We start from the raw sequence: 19,187 nt of genomic DNA, 5'->3' as shown, positions 1-19,187 counted from the left end.
GCTGTTCATATGCCGACAGCCTTCGCACCATGTGCGCCGGTGAAGGGTAGTCCGCTTGGGAGGCCACATCCTTGATCGATGATGAGAGACCCACCACCGCCAACTCGATCGCTTCTTTTTCACTTACATGAACCGAATAGCATCGGTTCCTAACGGTCCCGAAGCGCCGGACGTATTCTCGCCACCGTTTCCCCGCGCTTCGTCGTACTTGTGCTAGATCGGCAATACCAGCCTCGGAAGCCTCCGAGTGATACCGCACGTGGAACCTGTTCTTCCAACCGCTTCCAAGTCCGGATTGAGTTTGGTGGCAGCGATGTGTACCACCCGAAAGCCGATCCCGTGAGGGACTGTGCGAAGAACCTCACACGCAGCTCGTCTGATGCTGAGATCGTGCCCAGCTGTGCCAAATATCGGCTCACATGCTCGATGGAGCTGGAACCATCTGATCCATTAAACTTTGTGAAATCAGGGAGCCGATATTTGGGTGGTAGCGGGATCAATTCGTACTCGTTGGGGTACGGCTTGGAATAGCCTATCGTCCTCCTTTTCGGCATCATGCCGAACTGGTCTTTCAGAATTGTACAAATCTGATCCGCGGTGATGGCTGCAGGCGTCGAACTCTGATGGTTCGCCGGGGTGGCATACTTAGCCAGCCATGCTTGTTTTTCCAGTTCTGAGCCAACTGCAGGAGCTGAGCTCTGGAGGTTTGTCGGAGTGGCATACTTAGCTAGCCACGTCTGCTTCTCAAGATCTGTTCCCGACGTTCCTCCCGCTGTTCCGTAAGTCCCCGCCGTTGCAGCCTGGTTCGAGAGTGCCCGAGCCATCGCAGTCTGGCACGTATGCGCACGTGTATCCGTGGGGGATCTCCTTGGGCGCCTCATGTAAGAATTGGTAGTCACTAGGGTCACCACCAATCTTGTAGACGACGTATGCCGATGAGCTCGGCACTTCCGGTGCTGCCAATGCGAACGGCAGCGGTGGACGGGACTGGAGTGGCATCTCTCCTTGGTAAGTCCCCAGAGCTGGTCCTGACGGAGAATACTGATGGCTCATGATTTCCTGGATCACGCGCAGAGCGACACGCTCCAAAGTGTTCACCAGGCTCTCAGAATGGCGGTGCAGCGAATGAGCCACCATGAAGTTGACCTCCTGACGCAGCGACCTGGTGCGTTCTTCTGACGGGGAGGACAGGTCCACTCCATCGAGCGCGCCTTTAGGTGAGAACCCCTTCCACCTGATGCCATGTGAGCGGGTTCTGTGAAAAGAGCCGATGAGGTCGGCTTCGAGGACTGCTTTGATCTCGTCATGCTTCTTCTTGAGCTCCTCGGCCGGATCCTCGTACTTGACCGGAGTGCCTTCCGCCATCTCAGATGTAGATGGCGACGCGGTTGATGTCGAAGATGGTCCCACCGGGCGTGCCAGAATATGTTGCGATCAGAAACCCACCGGCGGGCAGCGACGGGCAACACCGTAGAGCCGGGAATCTCCCAGGACTGCGGCTGGCCCTGGTCCCTCCGAGCGACGGCCCGCAAATCCTTCGGCACGCACGTCCGATGCTGATGCAAGGGCGTGCCACCCGACCTATACCCGGTCGGGAAGGTGTTGGATGATGCCTCGCTTAGTTTCCTGCATGGCATACACGTAAACATTAAATACGAGCCTCGATCGGCTCTCAGGTTGTCCCGTGAATCGGCTCAAAGAGCCGATCCACCCATGATACGTACGGGGTGTACGATCAGATGGTGGTCCTGCTTGATCAAGATAAAGCTGAAGCGACCTACTACGATCCGGGGTTTTCACCGCACAATCGGAACATCCTACTCGTGATTGAGCCTCGGCGGCCACGCACGGTGATCGTAAACCAACCCTAGACAAGGCCTAAAAACCAACACGAAGTTGATCCTCGGAACATCCTCGTCTAGGGCTAGCAAACTACACCCTACGCGCCACTCGGATCCTTCGACCCGTTTGTAAGGCCTAACGATGCAGATATTAAACTAATCCTTGAAGAACAAGGAGCAATCATAACGGATCGGATCTACTAAACAATGATCAAGCGGGGTGCCGCCCTTACACCCAAGATAGGCGTAAGGACGGCTAGATGCCTAAGGGTTGCACGACGATAGCATATGATACGAAGAACAATGCTAACCCTAAGACATCTATGATAACTACGTTGCTCGCCATCAAAAAGGCTTCAAGCACGAGCAACGCATGGAAGACGAATAACGTAGTGCTGCCTAGATCGCAAGATGCGATCTAGGCAGCATGGTGCTTACCCGGAAGAAACCCTCGAGACGGGGAGTTGGCGATGCGCCGAGATTGGTTTGTGGTGAACGTTGATTGTTGTTTATTTCATAAACCCTAGATACATATTTATAGTCCGGGGGACTTTCTAATTCAGGCGTGCACCTAACCGTGCACGGGTTAAACTCTAACTTCTAAACGACACGTATCCTACTATGTTACAGATACACGGGCAAACTAGCCCAAACTTGATACACGAGGCCGATTCATGTATTTCTTCTATGTATATTCTTCAAGCCCATCTTCAATCGCGGCCCACCTCTGATCCGATCAAATTCTGGTGATAACAGTATCGAGCTCCGCCAGGTGCTTCCGTTTCCTCCGTTGTCCCTTTTTAGGAAACTTGTATTATTTGTTTGTTGATGTCTTCTAGGAAGGAGTTGTTCGGTTGTGCAAAAAGGATTAAAAGAAAAAAATAGAGATGTGTTGTTAGAATATCAAAAAGGATCTATTCACAAGTTTCTTAGAAATGGTAGTTCTTCAAGGGACCCGGACTCTCTGCAATTAGCCTTAGTAATTGTTGAAGGGCAACCAAGTGAGAACGTAGGTGGGGATGATGATATCGATGAGGTTGATAATAATTCTCATGAGCAGGAAAACCTATCTTATTCGCCGGATTTAGAACATCCAAGTGCCTATAGAACAACAGCCTTTCATTGTTACTATTTTTTATCTGCGAGAATGGGACAATCTGGATGATAAGGATAGGGATACGTAAGTTGAGAAGGGGCCTGTAAGAAAACAAAATGTTGTTTTTAGAGTCATGTTCTGTTATTTTGATAGTCAAAAGATCATGGATCTATGCTATGTACTGAATATTTTTTGTTATTGAAAATATGGGGATTTTTAGGTTGAAATATACTGTTTTGATAGTTTGTATGTGTGAATAGGGGGCCTTTCTTTCATTTTTGCACCAGGGCCCCGAAAAAGTATGGGCCGGCCCTGGTTGGAGATAGAGGTCATGCCGGAGGAAGAAGCGTGGCGTCCGTTGGGCGCGGCAGATGGCGTCGCCGCTGCAAGTTGTCCTTGCCCTCATGGTGCTGCAAAGGACGGATGGCGAAGCTGCAAAGAGTGTCTGGGAGGGCTGCAATTGGTCAGCGGTGATGCTGTCAATTGCGAGCGACGTAGCTGCAAACTGTCATCGGCGGTGGTGCAAACGTTTACCTACGGTGCTACAAATAGTCATCAACGGTGCTGCAAACAGCCAATGACGGTGTTTCAAATGGTTAGTGACGATGGTGCAATAAGAAAATGACGATACTTCTAGCCGGCCGGAGTTGGGATGTTGCAGGCGGTGCGCTGACGAATAGTTGATGATGCTATGATAGTATAAACTTTTTTGTTGTAAATGTCCTGCTATTTTGCTACATTAGTACACAATTGTTGCGACAAGGTCTCCGGCAAGGTCTACGGTGAAGTATGATGCTCTGACGAGTCTCAAATGAGTCTTTTTTTTTCTTCAGTCGAACGGCTTTTTGCTTCAATGAAGTAAAAGTGGGAGGTTTTTTTATGCGACGAATCAAAATTTGAACGAGTCGCGACTCTCCTCAGGTATTTTAGTAGAACCCTTTTTTTGCTTCAATGAGGATTTCTAACAGTGTCCTACATGGATTGACGTGCTACTAATTCTCGCTGCAACTCGCGGGAAATCATCTATTAGGGATTAATTCGTGTAACCAAATCTTACTGTACGAAAATGCCCTTTTCAAAGTTCTAAGGATCGTACAATAGCATACCTCTGAACAACATCATGAGCGCAACCACAAATTAGCTGAAGAATTAAACAGCACATGCAAGGCCAGCCCAACATACAAGCCGGCCGGCGCCAAGCGTGATCGATCATGCTGGGCAGGCCCGTGGATCGTATGGTTCAGTGGCCGAGAACGACGAGGTCGTCGTCGTCGGGCTGGTCGGGGTCCTTGGGCTGGTCGGGGTCGGTGTAGTCGTCGTCGCTGTCGGTGTCACCCGCGCCGCTCGGGGCCCTCGCCTTGACGTTGAACATGCCCTCCTCCTCCTGGTTCTCCGGGTCGCGCGGCAGCGCGCCCACGCGGCACGGCGTCTTGGCGCCCGGAACGCACACGGGCTTCTGTGCCGGCGACGCCGTCGTAGGGCCGGCTGCCTGCGCATCCGCCGAGCGCAGCAGCAGCGTTAGGGCACACGCCAGCGTCGCCACCACCAGCCATGCGCGCACGGACGCCGCCATCGGTGCGCCGCCTTGACGACGATGATACGAGAGCTCTGAATAATTTCTTAGAGAAGATGCGAGGATTATTTTATTCCTGCGAGGGGGTCGATCGAGAAGGAAGTTAACCAAGGTTGGGGCCTGCAGTGATGATAGATTTAAAGAGAGATTTGCGTCAGGCTCTGCATGTTCTACGGCTTGCATGCGGTGGAGCTCGATCGGGCTAGCTCTGAGGAGACACCGCAAAACGAGTTCTTTTCCTACCATTTCTTCTGGCTGGTCACCCGGGTTCTTCTCAAGGAGGAAGAAACGAGCGGTCCTCGGATCCGGAATGAATTGCCTGCAGTCATTAGTGTAAAGCCCAGCAAAGGCCCACCAAGGCACTCTAGGTCGCTCACCGCAAGTATCGTCTTAGCTAGTTCTCAAAAAAAAAAGTATCGTCTTAGCTTTCATGTTCAAATATAGCTAACTCCGGCACCCACAATTTAATCCCAAATGAAAGTCTTATAAAGTGTGAGACAACCCGATCTGATCACCGCCCCCTTCTGGTTGATACAGAATATTTAGTTGGAACACATGATCACCCTGTGAGCCCTAAATGTTTTGAAGCAAAGTGGTTGACTGAAGAGTTTGTAGAGGAGATGGTGAAAGCAGCATGGGAGAGGGCAAAATTGAGAGGGCAGGATCCATCTCTTATGCAGAAAAAGAGTGATGTGCACTCTGAACTTCATGATTGGGATAGGAAAATTCTTAAAAGGCCGGCTAGAAAATTAAAAGAATCGAAGGCTGATCTAGAGCAGCTGAGAAGGGGCCCGATGAATGATGCAACTCTTGCTGCACAAAAAGAGGTTCAGCTCCAAATTGAACTAACTCTGAAAAAAGAGGAAATGTATTAGGTCCAAAGGGCTAGAGCAAATTGGTTTAAACATGGTGATAGAAATACTATGCATTCTTTCAATAGGGATATGCTAAGTGAACCTGAATCCTTATGTGCAAGGGTTCTTGGCACCAAATATTATCCAGATGGAAAAATACTGGAAGCAAAGATGAAGAGTGGTTCTTCTTATCCTTGGTGTGTTTCAAAAAGGGATGCATTTGGAGAGTTGGTGATGGGACTCAAATAAATATTTGGAGTAATAATTGGATTCCATCGAGCAATAACATGAAGGTGATGAATCCTAAAGGGTCGATTTTATGTAATAATGTGAGTGACTTGTTAAACCCCATAGATGGCCAGTAGGATGTGGAATTGATAAATGACATGTTATGATCGATTGATGCTCATAGAATAATGCAAATTCCGTTGACTCCAGATAGAGACCATTTTGTAGCCTGGAATTACACAGCAACGGGAATTTACACGGTTAGATCAGATATCACTATCAATGGGAGAAAAAATTTGGGAGACATAATCAAATTTCAGATTTTGCTAAGACTGCTACTAATCATGTCTGGGATAAACTATGGAACCTGGAAATTCCGAGTAAAATTAAAATTTACGGATGGAGGGTTTTACATGGCATGGTTCCATGTCATGCAATACTAACCAATCGGTAGATTGGAAATGAAGGGGGTTGCCCGATCTGTTTCTCGGGTTGTGAAGATATCAACCATGTTCTCTTTGCATGTGATAGAGATATAGGGATCTGGAAAGGTATTGGTGTTCGGGACAAAATCGAAGAAGTGTGGCAAATCGACAGGTCGGGTTCAGTGATTGTAGAAGAAATAATCAAGTGTGGAGGCCGTTTAACTCATCTTGATAATGTCGGTTTTGCAGAGTTGGTCCTAACTGCAGGTTGCTTTATTTGGTGGGAAAGGAGAAAAAAAGTTCATGATGAAGTTGTCCATCCACCGGGTAGATATGCTCTATCCATAATTGTTCTCTCCAGGAATTATATGATTGCGTCAAGAAAACCAAAGGCCAAGCAAAGAGATGGTTGGAAAAATCTAGAAGAAGGTAATCTGAAAATTAATGTTGATGCGGCATTTGATGAGGACACAGGTAAAGGAGCTACATGAGTGATTATAAGAGATTGCAATGGCCAGTTTATAGCGAGATCCCAGTGAGCTTGCATGCTTGTTCTAAGTGGTAGAAACTAGTTTTGATGCATGATTAGTACTCTAGCAAGTTCCTATAGCAGTTCCCCTTGATTATATGTCACCAAATCAAATTTTATATCACTTGTTGAAAATTTCAGAAAAGAGATGAAGAAGTTCAACTTTGGAGAATTGTTCAAGAAAGGAACAACCAGCACCGGGAGGCCTTCTAGGACCGCCACCCAAATTAGGCGATCGTACAATGAGAACATCATCGCGCCTAGCTTCGCGCCCGAAGAGGACAATGGGGCTCCTAATGCTTCATCCTTCCCATGTTATGATTTTCTGACAAATGCAGGGATACTGGATGATTTCTTCACCCTTGTCAACAGGGCGGGTTTAGCCACCTACGTGGAAGATGAAAGGGAGCAATACTACATGCTCACCAAAATCTTTGTCGAGAGCTTCAAGTTCCAAAACACGCAATATGAGCCGACAGTTGCATTCAAGATTTATGATAACCCTATTACTATGGAATTGGAAACATTTTGTCGTGCATTGGATATTGCCTCTGTAGGTACAGCAAGGACGATTGATGACAACCCCCGGGACTTGTTGGAGCTCTATCGAGGGATCACCAATGATGACTGTCGCACCATTCAGCGGGGCAAGATAAGGAACATTCAACTCCCCGCCATTAAATATTTTGCATATTACATTGCTACTAGCATACTTGGTAGGGAGAACACTAGCAATATTTCTAGTTACCATCTTGCCTTCTTGAATATTGCACTTACTGGACGGACATCTTATCATCTTGGTTCTCTTATTGCTCGCCGCCTGTCTAACGGGGGCCTATTTTTGGAGGAACTATTGCACTACGCATTTTAACACATTTAAGACTTCCTATTGATCCTAATGATGTGCCATTAACCCCTAGGAGGCTTGATATCACTGCTATGAAAAGCCATCATTTTGTTACCACCGATTCCACTTTAGATAATATGGTCTATAGAATGTTGTTTGCTGACGGGGATGAGAAAGAAATCCCTCTTCCCCAGCCAGGTTTGTTCCGTATTGACAAGCAACCATGGTCGCGCACTAAGGAGGAGGTGGATGAACATATGAAGATACAAGATTTCCACCAGCAGCATGACTCCGAGGACGCCGAGCCCTCCTACGACTATACCGTCACGTATCCGGGTGCTTCTTCTAGCACATACCCGGAATATGATCCATCTTCGTCGTACTACGGGGATACTACCTCATGGCCTCGATGGGATTGAACTCCACTTAGGCCAAAAGCCTAAGCTTGGGGGAGGTATACCGGCATCACTCATTCTTTGCATATCATGATTTCTGGATACTTGTATATACTTGTTTAGTTTGTTTGAGTGGTTTTCTAATGAGAGGAAGATGATATTTGGGGAAGTGCTGCCTGAAAACAGATTCTGGACTGTTACCGTAAACATTCTCAAAAATAGCCAGAACAGTATTTTGCGAAGCCAATTTTTGTGCATGTTCCCCAGGTTGTTATCTAACTTTCATTAGTTGAACACTTTTCGAGCTGAGCAATGTAAGATTTTTGTAAAAATCGATTTCTGTACTGCTGTCAGGTTTTGGCAGATTTCTGCCATCTCGCTTTTCTGTGTTTCTTTTAGTTTGCTATTTCTTGTTTTCACTTTGTTTCTTTCCCAAAACACAAAAAGACCAAAAATATTTCTGTTGTTTCTCTTCACCACTTGTTTATCTTGGTTTCTTGCATTTGTTTCGCTTTATTTGCTATTGCTAGTTTGCTATAAGAAAACCCAAAAAGATTTTGCTTTGTTTGCTTGTTTCCTTTTGTTCTTGTTCTCAAATTCAAAAACACCAAAAATATTTGCTGTTCTTCTTTGGTTTGTAAAGTTCATTATGAGTTCAATGGTCTTCGGTGGCTGGAGCGTGGTTTTCATTTCATATTATCCAAGCTACACAAGTGAAAGGCAATGATGACGATATTCGACAATCTGATTGTGGTCAGAGGCTGGTATGAACTCTATTTGTTTTCATTTTTGTACATATACTCATCCATGTGAGCATGCTTAGTTGGTTCATGTGAGGTATATGTCATTTAAGAAAGTCTAGTAGTTTATGATCTCTCATGTTAGCTCCAATTTATTAATATGAGTAGCATGTCATGGATGTTTGCTTGCATTGTTTTATTCATAGATAGGTATGATATTGTGGTATCCTCCTCTGAATAATTCGTTTGAATTAACTTGGCACATGCTCACGCATGCATATGACTGAACAAGAGTCAATTAAGCCTCCATGATTTACATTGCTTCAGAGTTCTTGTATCACTTTTATGCCTCAGTTAATTTATTTTGCCGCAAGCATGATTATGACAGTTATTGCTCTCTTGATTTTTCGCTGTTATCACCAGAATTTGACCAAGTTAGAGGTGGGCCGCGATCAAGATGGGTTTAAAGATTATATATACAGAAGAAATACGTGAATCGGCCTTATAAACAAAGTTCGGGCTAGTTTGCCCTTGTATCTGTAACATAGTAGGTTACGTGTCGGTTAGTTAGAGTTTGCCTCGTGCACGGTTGGGATTATTCCCACGTTAGAAAGTCTACGGACTATAAATATGTATCTAGGGTTTATGGAATAAACAACAACCAACGTTCAACACAAACAAATCTCGGCGCATCGCCAACTCCTTCGTCTCGAGGGTTTCTCCTGGTAAGCACCATGCTGCCTAGATCGCATCTTGCGATCTAGGCAGCATAAGCTTATGCACGTTGTTCATGCGTTGCTCGTGCTGAAGCCTTTTTGATGGCGAGCAACGTAGTTATCTTAGATGTGTTAGGGTTAGCATTGTTCTTCGTATCATATGATGTCGTAGTGCAACCCTTATACATCTAGCCGCCCTTACACCTAACTTAGGTGTAGGGGCGGCACCCCGCTTGATCATTATTTAGTAGATCCGATCCGTTACGGTTGCTCCTTGTTCTTCAAGGATTAGTTTAATATCCGCAATAGTTAGGCCCTACAAAGGGTTGGAGGATCCAGCGGCGTGTAGGGTGGAGTTTGCTAGCCCTAGACAGGATGTTCCGGGGATCAACCTCGTGTTGGTTTTTAGGCCCTGTCTAGGATCGGCTTACGGTCACCGTACGCGAGCGCGAGGCCCAATCGTGAGTAGGATGATCCGATTATGCGGTGAAAACCCTAAATCGTCGTAGATCGCATTAGCTTTATCTTGATCAAGCAGGACCACCATATATTCGTACACCTCGTACGAATCATGGGTGGATCGGCTCTTTGAGCCGATTCACAGGACAACCTGAGAGCCGATCGAGGCTCGTATTTAACGTTTACATGTATGCCATGCAGAAACTAAGCGAGGCATCATCCAACACCTTCCTGACCAGGTATAGGTCAGGTGGCACGCCCTTGCGACAGCATCGGACGTGTGACCGAAGGCTTTGCGGGCCGTCGCTCCGAGGGACCGGGGCCAGCCGCAGCCCTAGTTGTTCCCGGCTCTACGGTGTTGCCGGTCGCTGCCCGCCGGTGGGTTTCGACCGCAACACATTCTCGGCACGCCCGGTGGGACAATCTTCGACATCCACCGCATCGCCATCTACATCCGAGATGGCGGAAAGCACTCCGGTCAAGTACGAGGATCTGACTGACGAGCTCAAGAAGAAGCATGACGAGATCAAGGCAGTCCTCGAAGCCGAACTGATCGGATCTTTCCACAGAACCCGCTCCCATGGCATCAGATGGAAGGGTTTCTCACCTGAAGGCGCGCTCGATGGAGTGGACTTGTCCGCCCCGTCAGAAGAACGCACCACGTCGCTGCGTCAGGAGATCAACTTCATGGTGGCTCATTCGCTGCACCGCCACTCTGAGAGCCTGGTGAACACTTTGGAGCGTGTCGCTCTGCGTGTGATCCAGGAAATCATGAGCCATCAGTATTCTCCGACGGGACCAGCTCTGGGGACTTACAAAGGAGAGATGCCACTCCAGTCCCGTCCATCGCTGCCGTTCGCGTTGGCAGCACCAGAAGTGCCGAACTCATCGGCATACGTCGTCTACAAGATTGGTGGTGATCCTAGTGACTACCAATTCCTACCTGAGGCACCCAAGGAGATCCCGCACGGATACACGTGTGCATACGTACCAGACTGCAGTACCTGGGCACTCTCAAACCAGACTGCAACAGCAGGGGCCTCTGGAACAGCAGGAGTTGCGTCGGGAGCAGATCTTGAGAAGCAAACGTGGTTAGCTAAGTACGCCACTCCGACAAACCTCCAGATCTCAGCTCCTGCAGTTGGCTCAGAACTGGAAAAGCAAGCATGGCTGGCTAAGTATGCCACCCCGGCGAATCTTCGGGGTTCGACACCTTCGGCCATCATCGCGGATCAGATTTGTACAATTCTGAAAGATCAATTCGGCATGATGCCGAAAAGGAAGACGTTCGGCTATACCAAGCCGTACCCTAACGAGTACGAATTGATCCCGCTACCACCCAAATATCGGCTCCCGGACTTCACAAAGTTTAGTGGATCAGATAGTTCCAGCTCCATCGAGCATGTGAGCCGATATTTGGCACAGCTGGGCACGATCTCAGCATCAGACGAGCTGCGTGTGAGGTTCTTCGCACAGTCCCTCACAGGATCGGCTTTCGGGTGGTACACATCGCTGCCACCGAACTCAATCCGGACTTGGAAGCAGTTGGAAGAGCAATTCCATGAGCAGTATCACTCAGAGGCTTCCGAGGCTGGCATTGCCGATCTAGCACAAGTACGACAGAAGCGCGAGGAAACAGTGTCAGAATACATCCAGCGCTTCAGGACCGTGAGGAACCGATGTTATTCGGTTCACGTAAGTGAAAAGAAGCGATCGAGTTGGCGGTGGTGGGTCTCTCATCATCGATCAAGGACGTGGCCTCCCAAGCGAGACTACCCTTCATTGGCGCACATGGTGCGAAGCCGTCAGCATATGAACAAGCACCACCCGGATGTCTACCAGGACAAATTCAAGCGTGCGGTGGCCCTGGTTGAGGCGGACGAGGATGAAGGTGCTGCGGGAGATCGAGAGGTAGCGGTGGCTGAATGGACTCGGGCGGCGAGCCCCGTGTCCTGCAAATGGGTTAGGCCACAAGGCCCTCCAAAAGGGTTCGACTTCGACGTGACCAAAACCGAGCAGATTTTCGATCTCTTACTCACGGAGAAGCATATAAAGGTACCCGAAGGCCACAAGATCCCTACGGTGCAGGAGCTGAACGGAAAGCCATACTGCAAGTGGCATAACACGTTCACCCACACCACTAACGACTGCAGGGTTTGGCGTCAGCAGATCCAAATGGCGATAGAAAAAAGGGCGGTTAATTTTCAACCAGTACGCCATGAAGGTCGACACACACCCCTTCCCCGCCATTAACATGGTGGAGTACACTTACCATGGAGGGTGCCAGCCAGATTTCTCGTGCAATATCAACATGGTGGGACCCGGGCACCACTCTGGTAAGGATGGAGATGAGGGCAGCTGCTCTCATAGCAAAGACACAGAGGAAGCCGCTCCGCGCGATCGGCTCCGCCACGACGGCAAGCGCTACGTCACAGAGGGAGAAGTGAAGAACATAAGATATCAGCGACCTCTCTCTGATCACCTCCTCAACAAGTATGTGAGTCAGTACGACCAACGCCGGCGATACAACGACGATGATGAAGAAGATCGTCTGGCTAGGGACGACAGGAGACGTCGTCGGCGTGATCACGACGAGGAGCGATACGAGCGCCACGCCAAGGAAAAGTCGAGGGAGCAAGACGACGTGGATAGGCACTGGGACTGCCCCTTCTTCAGACACTGCTGGGATTCAGGAATGAGCCGATTGCCTACAATCGGCAACTGCCCGAATGCAAACGGAAGAAGAAGGATGCAGCTAACGTGTCCGTGTTCAAGCGCCTAGGGCCTCTCCCGCCTCGAAGCAAACGTGCTCGAGTCCCCTCGGATGGAAGATCTTGAGGATTTGGAAGACGAGGGAGAAGAAGAAGAAGACAGTACCACCGGCCAAGGTGGTGCCCCGATGGACTTAGCCGTTCCCGTAAGCGAAGGGTTCGGCGTCCGCGTGGGTTGGAAGAAGCTGAAAGATTATACCTGCACACGTTGAGGAAGGCACGGCCTGATCTGGCCGCCAAAATTCAGCGAACCCTGGACGAAGAGGGTCGGCCACAAAGAAAAGAGTGGCGCCCCAAGCAAAGGAAAGCCGATGATGAAACATCGGCTGGCACAAACATGGTGCTCATCCTCCCAACGGAGTTTACTGCTCAAGGATTAAACGATGCACTCAAGGTGGACGACGGCGAGCGCATCGACATGACAAAGGATGAAGTTAGGCTGGTCGTATCCACTGGCCTAACCATGTAGCTGGAGCAAATCAATGAGCAAACGCGGCGAGGCTGATCCTTGTGATCGGCCCCAAAAATTTATGGAGGAACATTACAAAACCTTCATCGAGCAAGCAACGTGGAGGCCGATTCCAGCAATCGGCCAAAATTATCCTCACTATACACTCTACCTGGGTTCAACATTCGATTCAACAGGGAATACCTGAAGAGCCGATACCATCAAGTCCCTTGAAAGAATCGGCTCGGGGGGCACCCAGGTGGATAAAACACGAGGATATGTAGTAGGAGTATCTTTCACATGCCCAGCAGCCCAAGATATTCTTTGATGATGGGTATTGAAGTATGGGGGCCGATACATAAATCGGCCGTAAAAAAAAATCAAAAAAATTTAAGCACAGCCGATGCAACAGACATTGACTTAAGGATATAAAGCCGATGCATGGCCATCGACTCAAGAGGTATAACTGTTATAATCAGAGGGTCAATGGAGCAGGAAGTGGGCCACGAAGAGAGACTCTAATGGAAGAACTCCTCAATGGAGTGGTTTAATGGCTCAGATCCTCTCTTCAAGAACCCCCGGATTCTTTTTGCGAGTATTCGAGTCCGCAGTATCAGCTGGGGCAAGTTTGAGGGATCATGACCCTGACCAATGCCAAGAGCAGCATGGATGTGCAGATCAGGTTAAGGGAGGGTTGCATCAGATCCACCGAAGGAAAGGAGCCGATCTGACCTGCAAAGACGAAGAAGTGGACTGAAGAAGCTCGGGGGGCAGCTCACCCTGAAGGTTCTCTGCTCTGGGAAGCCGATTTTGTTGAAATCGGCTGGCTCTGCGTTATGATTTGAGGCCAATGGCGGCACATTGGGCTGACTCACTACCTTTCCCGCCTTGACTGAGGCTCGGGGGCAGCTTGCCCTGAAGGACCCTTTGCTACAAGGAGCCGATTTTGTTGAAATCGGTTGGTTTTACATCTCAGCTTGAGTTAGCAATGGTCTCAGAGAGCCCCTGAAAGCGAAGGAGATTTGGAAGAGAAGGGTCTGGCAGGAAAATGTCTGGAAACCTGAGGTTAATGATGAGGACAGGCATTTATTTCAGGGGTTTTTACCGTTGAATCCAACATTACGCTCAGTGACTGCGGATTGGACCTGTTCGGTTGGAAGTTTAGGGATCTGAATTTGAGCAAGGTTCGCAGGTTACCGATGTGTTGCCATCGGCTTATTGAGCGGTGATCAAATTGGTAATCGGCCAAATCGATATCGGCGAAATCAAGTTAAGGGAAATTCTTCATTAATATTGGGATTTCTTACAATGAAGAGCCGACTGCTCAAAGAAGAAAGGAAGAACAAAAGAAGAGCCGATTGCTCAAGGGATTACTAATCCTACATAACTACTCCTCTCTAGCATCGTCGTCGGCGTCGCCATCGGTGCTACTGCCGGAGAATTCCTCGCCGCTGCTGCCCCAGCCGTCGGCTGGAGCTTCCTCCTCCTCGTCATCATCATCATCCTCGCTGTCCGCCCAAGTGCGGAAGCGCTTCGTCGGCGGGTACCCAGCGGAAGAGGAGGAATCATCTTCCTCCTCCTCCTCTTCTCCTTCCTCGTCGTCGTCGTCGTCCTCGCTGTCCGCCCACATGCGGGAGAGTTTCTTCGGCGGGAGCCCGGCGGAGGGGAGGCCTTGGTCTTCTCTACTTCTCCTTCTTTCTTCTCCTTGTCAGAGGAGATGGGGTTCGCCCCGGAGTGGAGGTCGTCCTCTTTCTTGTTCTTCGGCGACGATTGGAGGGGGAGGCCTGAGGGGGAAGAGGAAGAGGAAGACATTGCTACAGGGGGAGAGGGTTTTTTGGCGCTGGTGGACAGAACAGAGCAAGGGGATGGAGTGGTGAACCGTTTGGCACAGATAAATAAAGGGAGTGTAGTGGAGATTTAATGCCGTGACGGTTCTCGAGGACGTGATGCCGAAATTATCAATTCGTGCAGAAAAGCCCAGGAGACGAGGCGAAATGATGGAAGATTCTGCGGCAGTCCTGCTCTGCCACGACATGACCCGACGAAAGAAAGCGTAATGATTTTGGAAATGTCATTTCCAAAACCAGGGGGCATGTGTTATCATCGGAATTTGACCAAGTTAGAGGTGGGCCGCGATCAAGATGGGCTTAAAGACTATATACGGAAGAAATACGTGAATCGGCCTTATATACAAAGTTCGGGCTAGTTTGCCCTTGTATCTGTAACATAGTAGGTTACGTGTCGGTTAGTTAGAGTTTGCCTCGTGAACGGTTGGGATTATTCCCACGTTAGAAAGTCTACGGACTATAAATATGTATCTAGGGTTTATGGAATAAACAACAACCAACGTTCAACACAAACAAATCTCGGCGCATCGCCAACTCCTTCGTCTCGAGGGTTTCTCCTGGTAAGCACCATGCTGCCTAGATCGCATCTTGCGATCTAGGCAGCATAAGCTTATGCACGTTGTTCATGCGTTGCTCGTGTCTGAAGCCTTTTGATGGCGAGCAACGTAGTTATCTTAGATGTGTTAGGGTTAGCATTGTTCTTCGTATCATATGCGTCGTCGTAGTGCAACCCTTATACATCTAGCCGCCCTTACACCTAACTTAGGTGTAGGGGCGGCACCCGCTTGATCATTATTTAGTAGATCCGATCCGTTACGGTTGCTCCTTGTTCTTCAAGGATTAGTTTAATATCCGCAATAGTTAGGCCCTACAAAGGGTTGGAGGATCCAGCGGCGTGTAGGGTGGAGTTTGCTAGCCCTAGACAGGATGTTCCGGGGATCAACCTCGTGTTGGTTTTTAGGCCCTGTCTAGGATCGGCTTACGGTCACCGTACGCGAGCGCGAGGCCCAATCGTGAGTAGGATGATCCGATTATGCGGTGAAAACCCTAAATCGTCGTAGATCGAATTAGCTTTATCTTGATCAAGCAGGACCACCATATATTCGTACACCTCGTACGAATCATGGGTGGATCGGCTCTTTGAGCCGATTCACAGGACAACCTGAGAGCCGATCGAGGCTCGTATTTAACGTTTACGTGTATGCCATGCGAAACTAAGCGAGGCATCATCCAACACCTTCCCGACCGGGTATAGGTCAGGTGGCACGCCCTTGCGACAAGCATCGGACGTGTGACCAGAAGGCTTTGCGGGCCGTCGCTCTGAGGGACTGGGGCCAGCCGCAGCCCTAGTTGTTCCCGGCTCTACGGTGTTGCCAGTCGCTGCCCGCCGGTGGGTTTCTGACCGCAACAGTCGCTCCCTAGTCTTTTGCTAGCCTTCACTTGTACTGAGCGGGAACGCTGCTCGTGCCTCCAAATACAAGAAAACCAAGTTGTTCCAGAGTGTCCACCATAAATACCTATGCATGGCATTTCAAACCATTCCAAGTAAATTCTCATGCGCTACCTTTAAAACCTTCAAAATGCTTCTCAATTTGTGTTAATGTTTCATAGCTCATGAGGAAGTATGTGGTGTTTAGCTTTCAACCTTGTCATTTACTTTTGACGGACTCTCATATGGACTAGTGGCACATCCGCTTATCCAATAATTTTGCAAAAAGAGCTAGCAATGGGATTCCCAGTCCCGAATTAATTAACTTAAATAGACACTCCTCCATGATTTGTGATTGTTGGACGGCACCCGAAGGATTCGGTTAGCCATGGCTTGTGTAAGCAAAGGTTGGGGGAGTGTCATCATCATAATAAAACTAAACTAAAAAGGCACTCCTTCATGGTATGTGATTGTTGGCGAGCACCCGAGGATTCGGTTAGCCATGGTTTGTGTAAGAAAGGTTGGAAGGAGTGCCACATAAACATGCAAATAATTCATGGGAGCCGCTCTTGAAAGTCCGGTTGGCGAGGTAGTTGGTGTACCCATTACCATTCGTTGACAACAACAAACACCTCTCAAAATAATTTTACTCCTGATTTACAAATGAAAAGCTCTAGCGCATGTTAATCCCTGCTTCCCTCTGCGAAGGGTCAATCTTTTACTTTTATGTTGTGTCTCCATCCTTTCTTTGAGCACTTTCTTGAGAGCACAACTGTCATTCTTAGTATAATATGCTTGTCTCAAAATATGATTGATTGTGGTATAACTTTGATGCTTTTATCTTTGACAATCACTACTTCTAGTCTTTCTATGAACTCCAGAGGTGCCGGGCATTTATGTTTTGCCGATCAAATACAGGCAAGCGAGATACCACTTTATCATACTCTCTTATGAACATTGCAATCCTGCTTATATACATGATTCATGATGCTTATTATTAATTGTTGGTACCTTTCCAGGATTGACATAGCTATTGGATGATCTTATTTGCATGTATCTTATTATGAACTGCCTAAGTGTTAGCCATAGCATGAGAATATTTACATCATATGAACAAATGTGTTCGTGAAAGTTCTTTTATCGCTCAATTGTTAACTGAATTGCTTGAGGACAAGCAATAAGCTAAGCTTGGGGGAGTTGATACGTCCAAAACGTATCTACTTTCCCGAACACTTTTGCTGTTGTTTTGCCTCTAATTTGTGTATTTTGGATGCAACTAACATGGATTAACGCTGTTTTCAGCAGAACTGTTCTGGTGTCTCGTTTTTGTGCAGAAACCCAACTTTTAGGAAAAACCTCAGGATTTTGACGGAAGGCCCTATTTTCCCAGAATACTGACGGAGCCAGAAGGACAAATCAAGTGGAGGCCCGAGGGCCCCACACCATAAGGCGGCGCTGCCTAGGGGGGGGCCGCGCGGCCCTATGGTGTGGCCCCCTCGGCCGGCCTCCGACGCCCTCCTTCGGACTACTTATTGGCCTCGACCTAAAAACGCACGGGGAGAAGTCGAAGTCGCCGAAACCCTCCGAACGCCGCCACATCGCGAAACTCCGTCTCGGGAGCCGAAGTCTCCGTTACGGCACTCCGCGGGACGGGAATTGGAGGAGATCATCGCCGCCATCACCGCCAACGCCTCTCCATCAACCAGCCATGTTTCCCCCATCCATGTGTGAGTAATTCCCCGCTGTAGGCCGAAGGGGATGGTAGGGATTGGATGAGATTGGTCATGTAATAGCATAAGATTGTTAGGGCATAGTGCCTAGTATCCGTAGATGTTACTTTTATGATATTGTTGCAACTTGTTATGCTTAATGCTTGTCACTAGGGCCCGAGTGCCATGATCTCAGATCTGAACATGTTATTATTTCATCATGATATTCATTGTTTATGGTCTTACCTGCAAGTTGTATACACATGTCGTTGTCCGGAACCAATGGCCCCGAAGTGACGAAATCGGGACAACCGGAGGGGATGGTAGTGATGTGAGGATCACATGTGTTCACGGAGTGTTAATGCTTTGCTCCGGTGCTCTATTAAAAGGAGTACCTTAATATCCAGTAGATTCCCTTGAGGCCCGGCTGCCACCGGTTGGTAGGACAAAAGATGTTGTGCAAGTTTCTCATTGCGAGCACGTACGACTATAATTGGTACACATGCCTATTGATTGATTAGTACTTGGATACCGTTTTATTATTATCTGCAAATGCCCTGCTATGATTGTTACATGAGTTTCTCTCATCCATGCAACGCCCGTCATCCGTCCCCGTGCCTACAGTATTTTAATCCTGCTGTTTACTAAAATCACTTCTGCTGTCTTCGTTACTCTGCTGCTGTTATTTCACTACTGCTATTGCTATAAAACTGTTACTACTGATAAACTCTTGCGAGCAAGTCTGTTTCCAGGTGCAGCTGAATTGACAACTCCGCTGTTAAGGCTTTCAAGTGTTCTTTGTCTCCCCTTGTGTCGAATCAATAAATTGGGTTTTACTTCCCTCGAAGACTGTTGCGATCCCCTATACTTGTGGGTCATCACGGATCCGCAAGCATATCTTTGTCCTTATATGCTCGAGACTTATAGTTTGATCCTGACCTTGTGTTTCACAACATAATACTTAACCTCAATCGGTTTCGTAGTTGTACTTGACTTGTTGTTGTGAGCATAAAATACTGCGGGCTCATTGTCACAGTACATCTTTACTGGTTTGTCAATACAATCTACCACTTTCAAGTCGGTTATAAATTTTTTTAACCATAATGTTGCCCCTTGGCTTCATAACATGCTATAAACTCTGCATACATCGTGGATGATGCAACTATTGTCTATTTGGAGCTTATCCACGGAATAGCTCCCCCTGCGAGAGTGAATACATATCCAGATGTGGATTTTCTATCATATTTATCTCCCGCAAAATCTGCATCTGAATACCATCT

The 19,187-nt window shown here is 48.1% G+C and overlaps 1 protein-coding gene across 1 annotated transcript; it reads right to left on the bottom strand.

The window, feature by feature from the left end:
• Positions 1–4,177: 4,177 nt before the first annotated feature.
• LOC124684789 lies at positions 4,178–4,510 on the bottom strand. The gene has a single exon (XM_047219040.1). The coding sequence runs from the start codon at positions 4,508–4,510 to the stop codon at positions 4,178–4,180; it is 333 nt and encodes a 110-aa protein (XP_047074996.1).
• Between the last annotated feature and the right edge of the window lie 14,677 nt (positions 4,511–19,187).

This window comes from Lolium rigidum, chromosome 1 (genome assembly GCF_022539505.1).
Source record: "Lolium rigidum isolate FL_2022 chromosome 1, APGP_CSIRO_Lrig_0.1, whole genome shotgun sequence".
NCBI classification, from domain to species: Eukaryota; Viridiplantae; Streptophyta; class Magnoliopsida; order Poales; family Poaceae; genus Lolium; species Lolium rigidum.
Note: the sequence above shows the minus strand (reverse complement) of the source record. Positions and strands in the feature narration are given on the sequence as shown.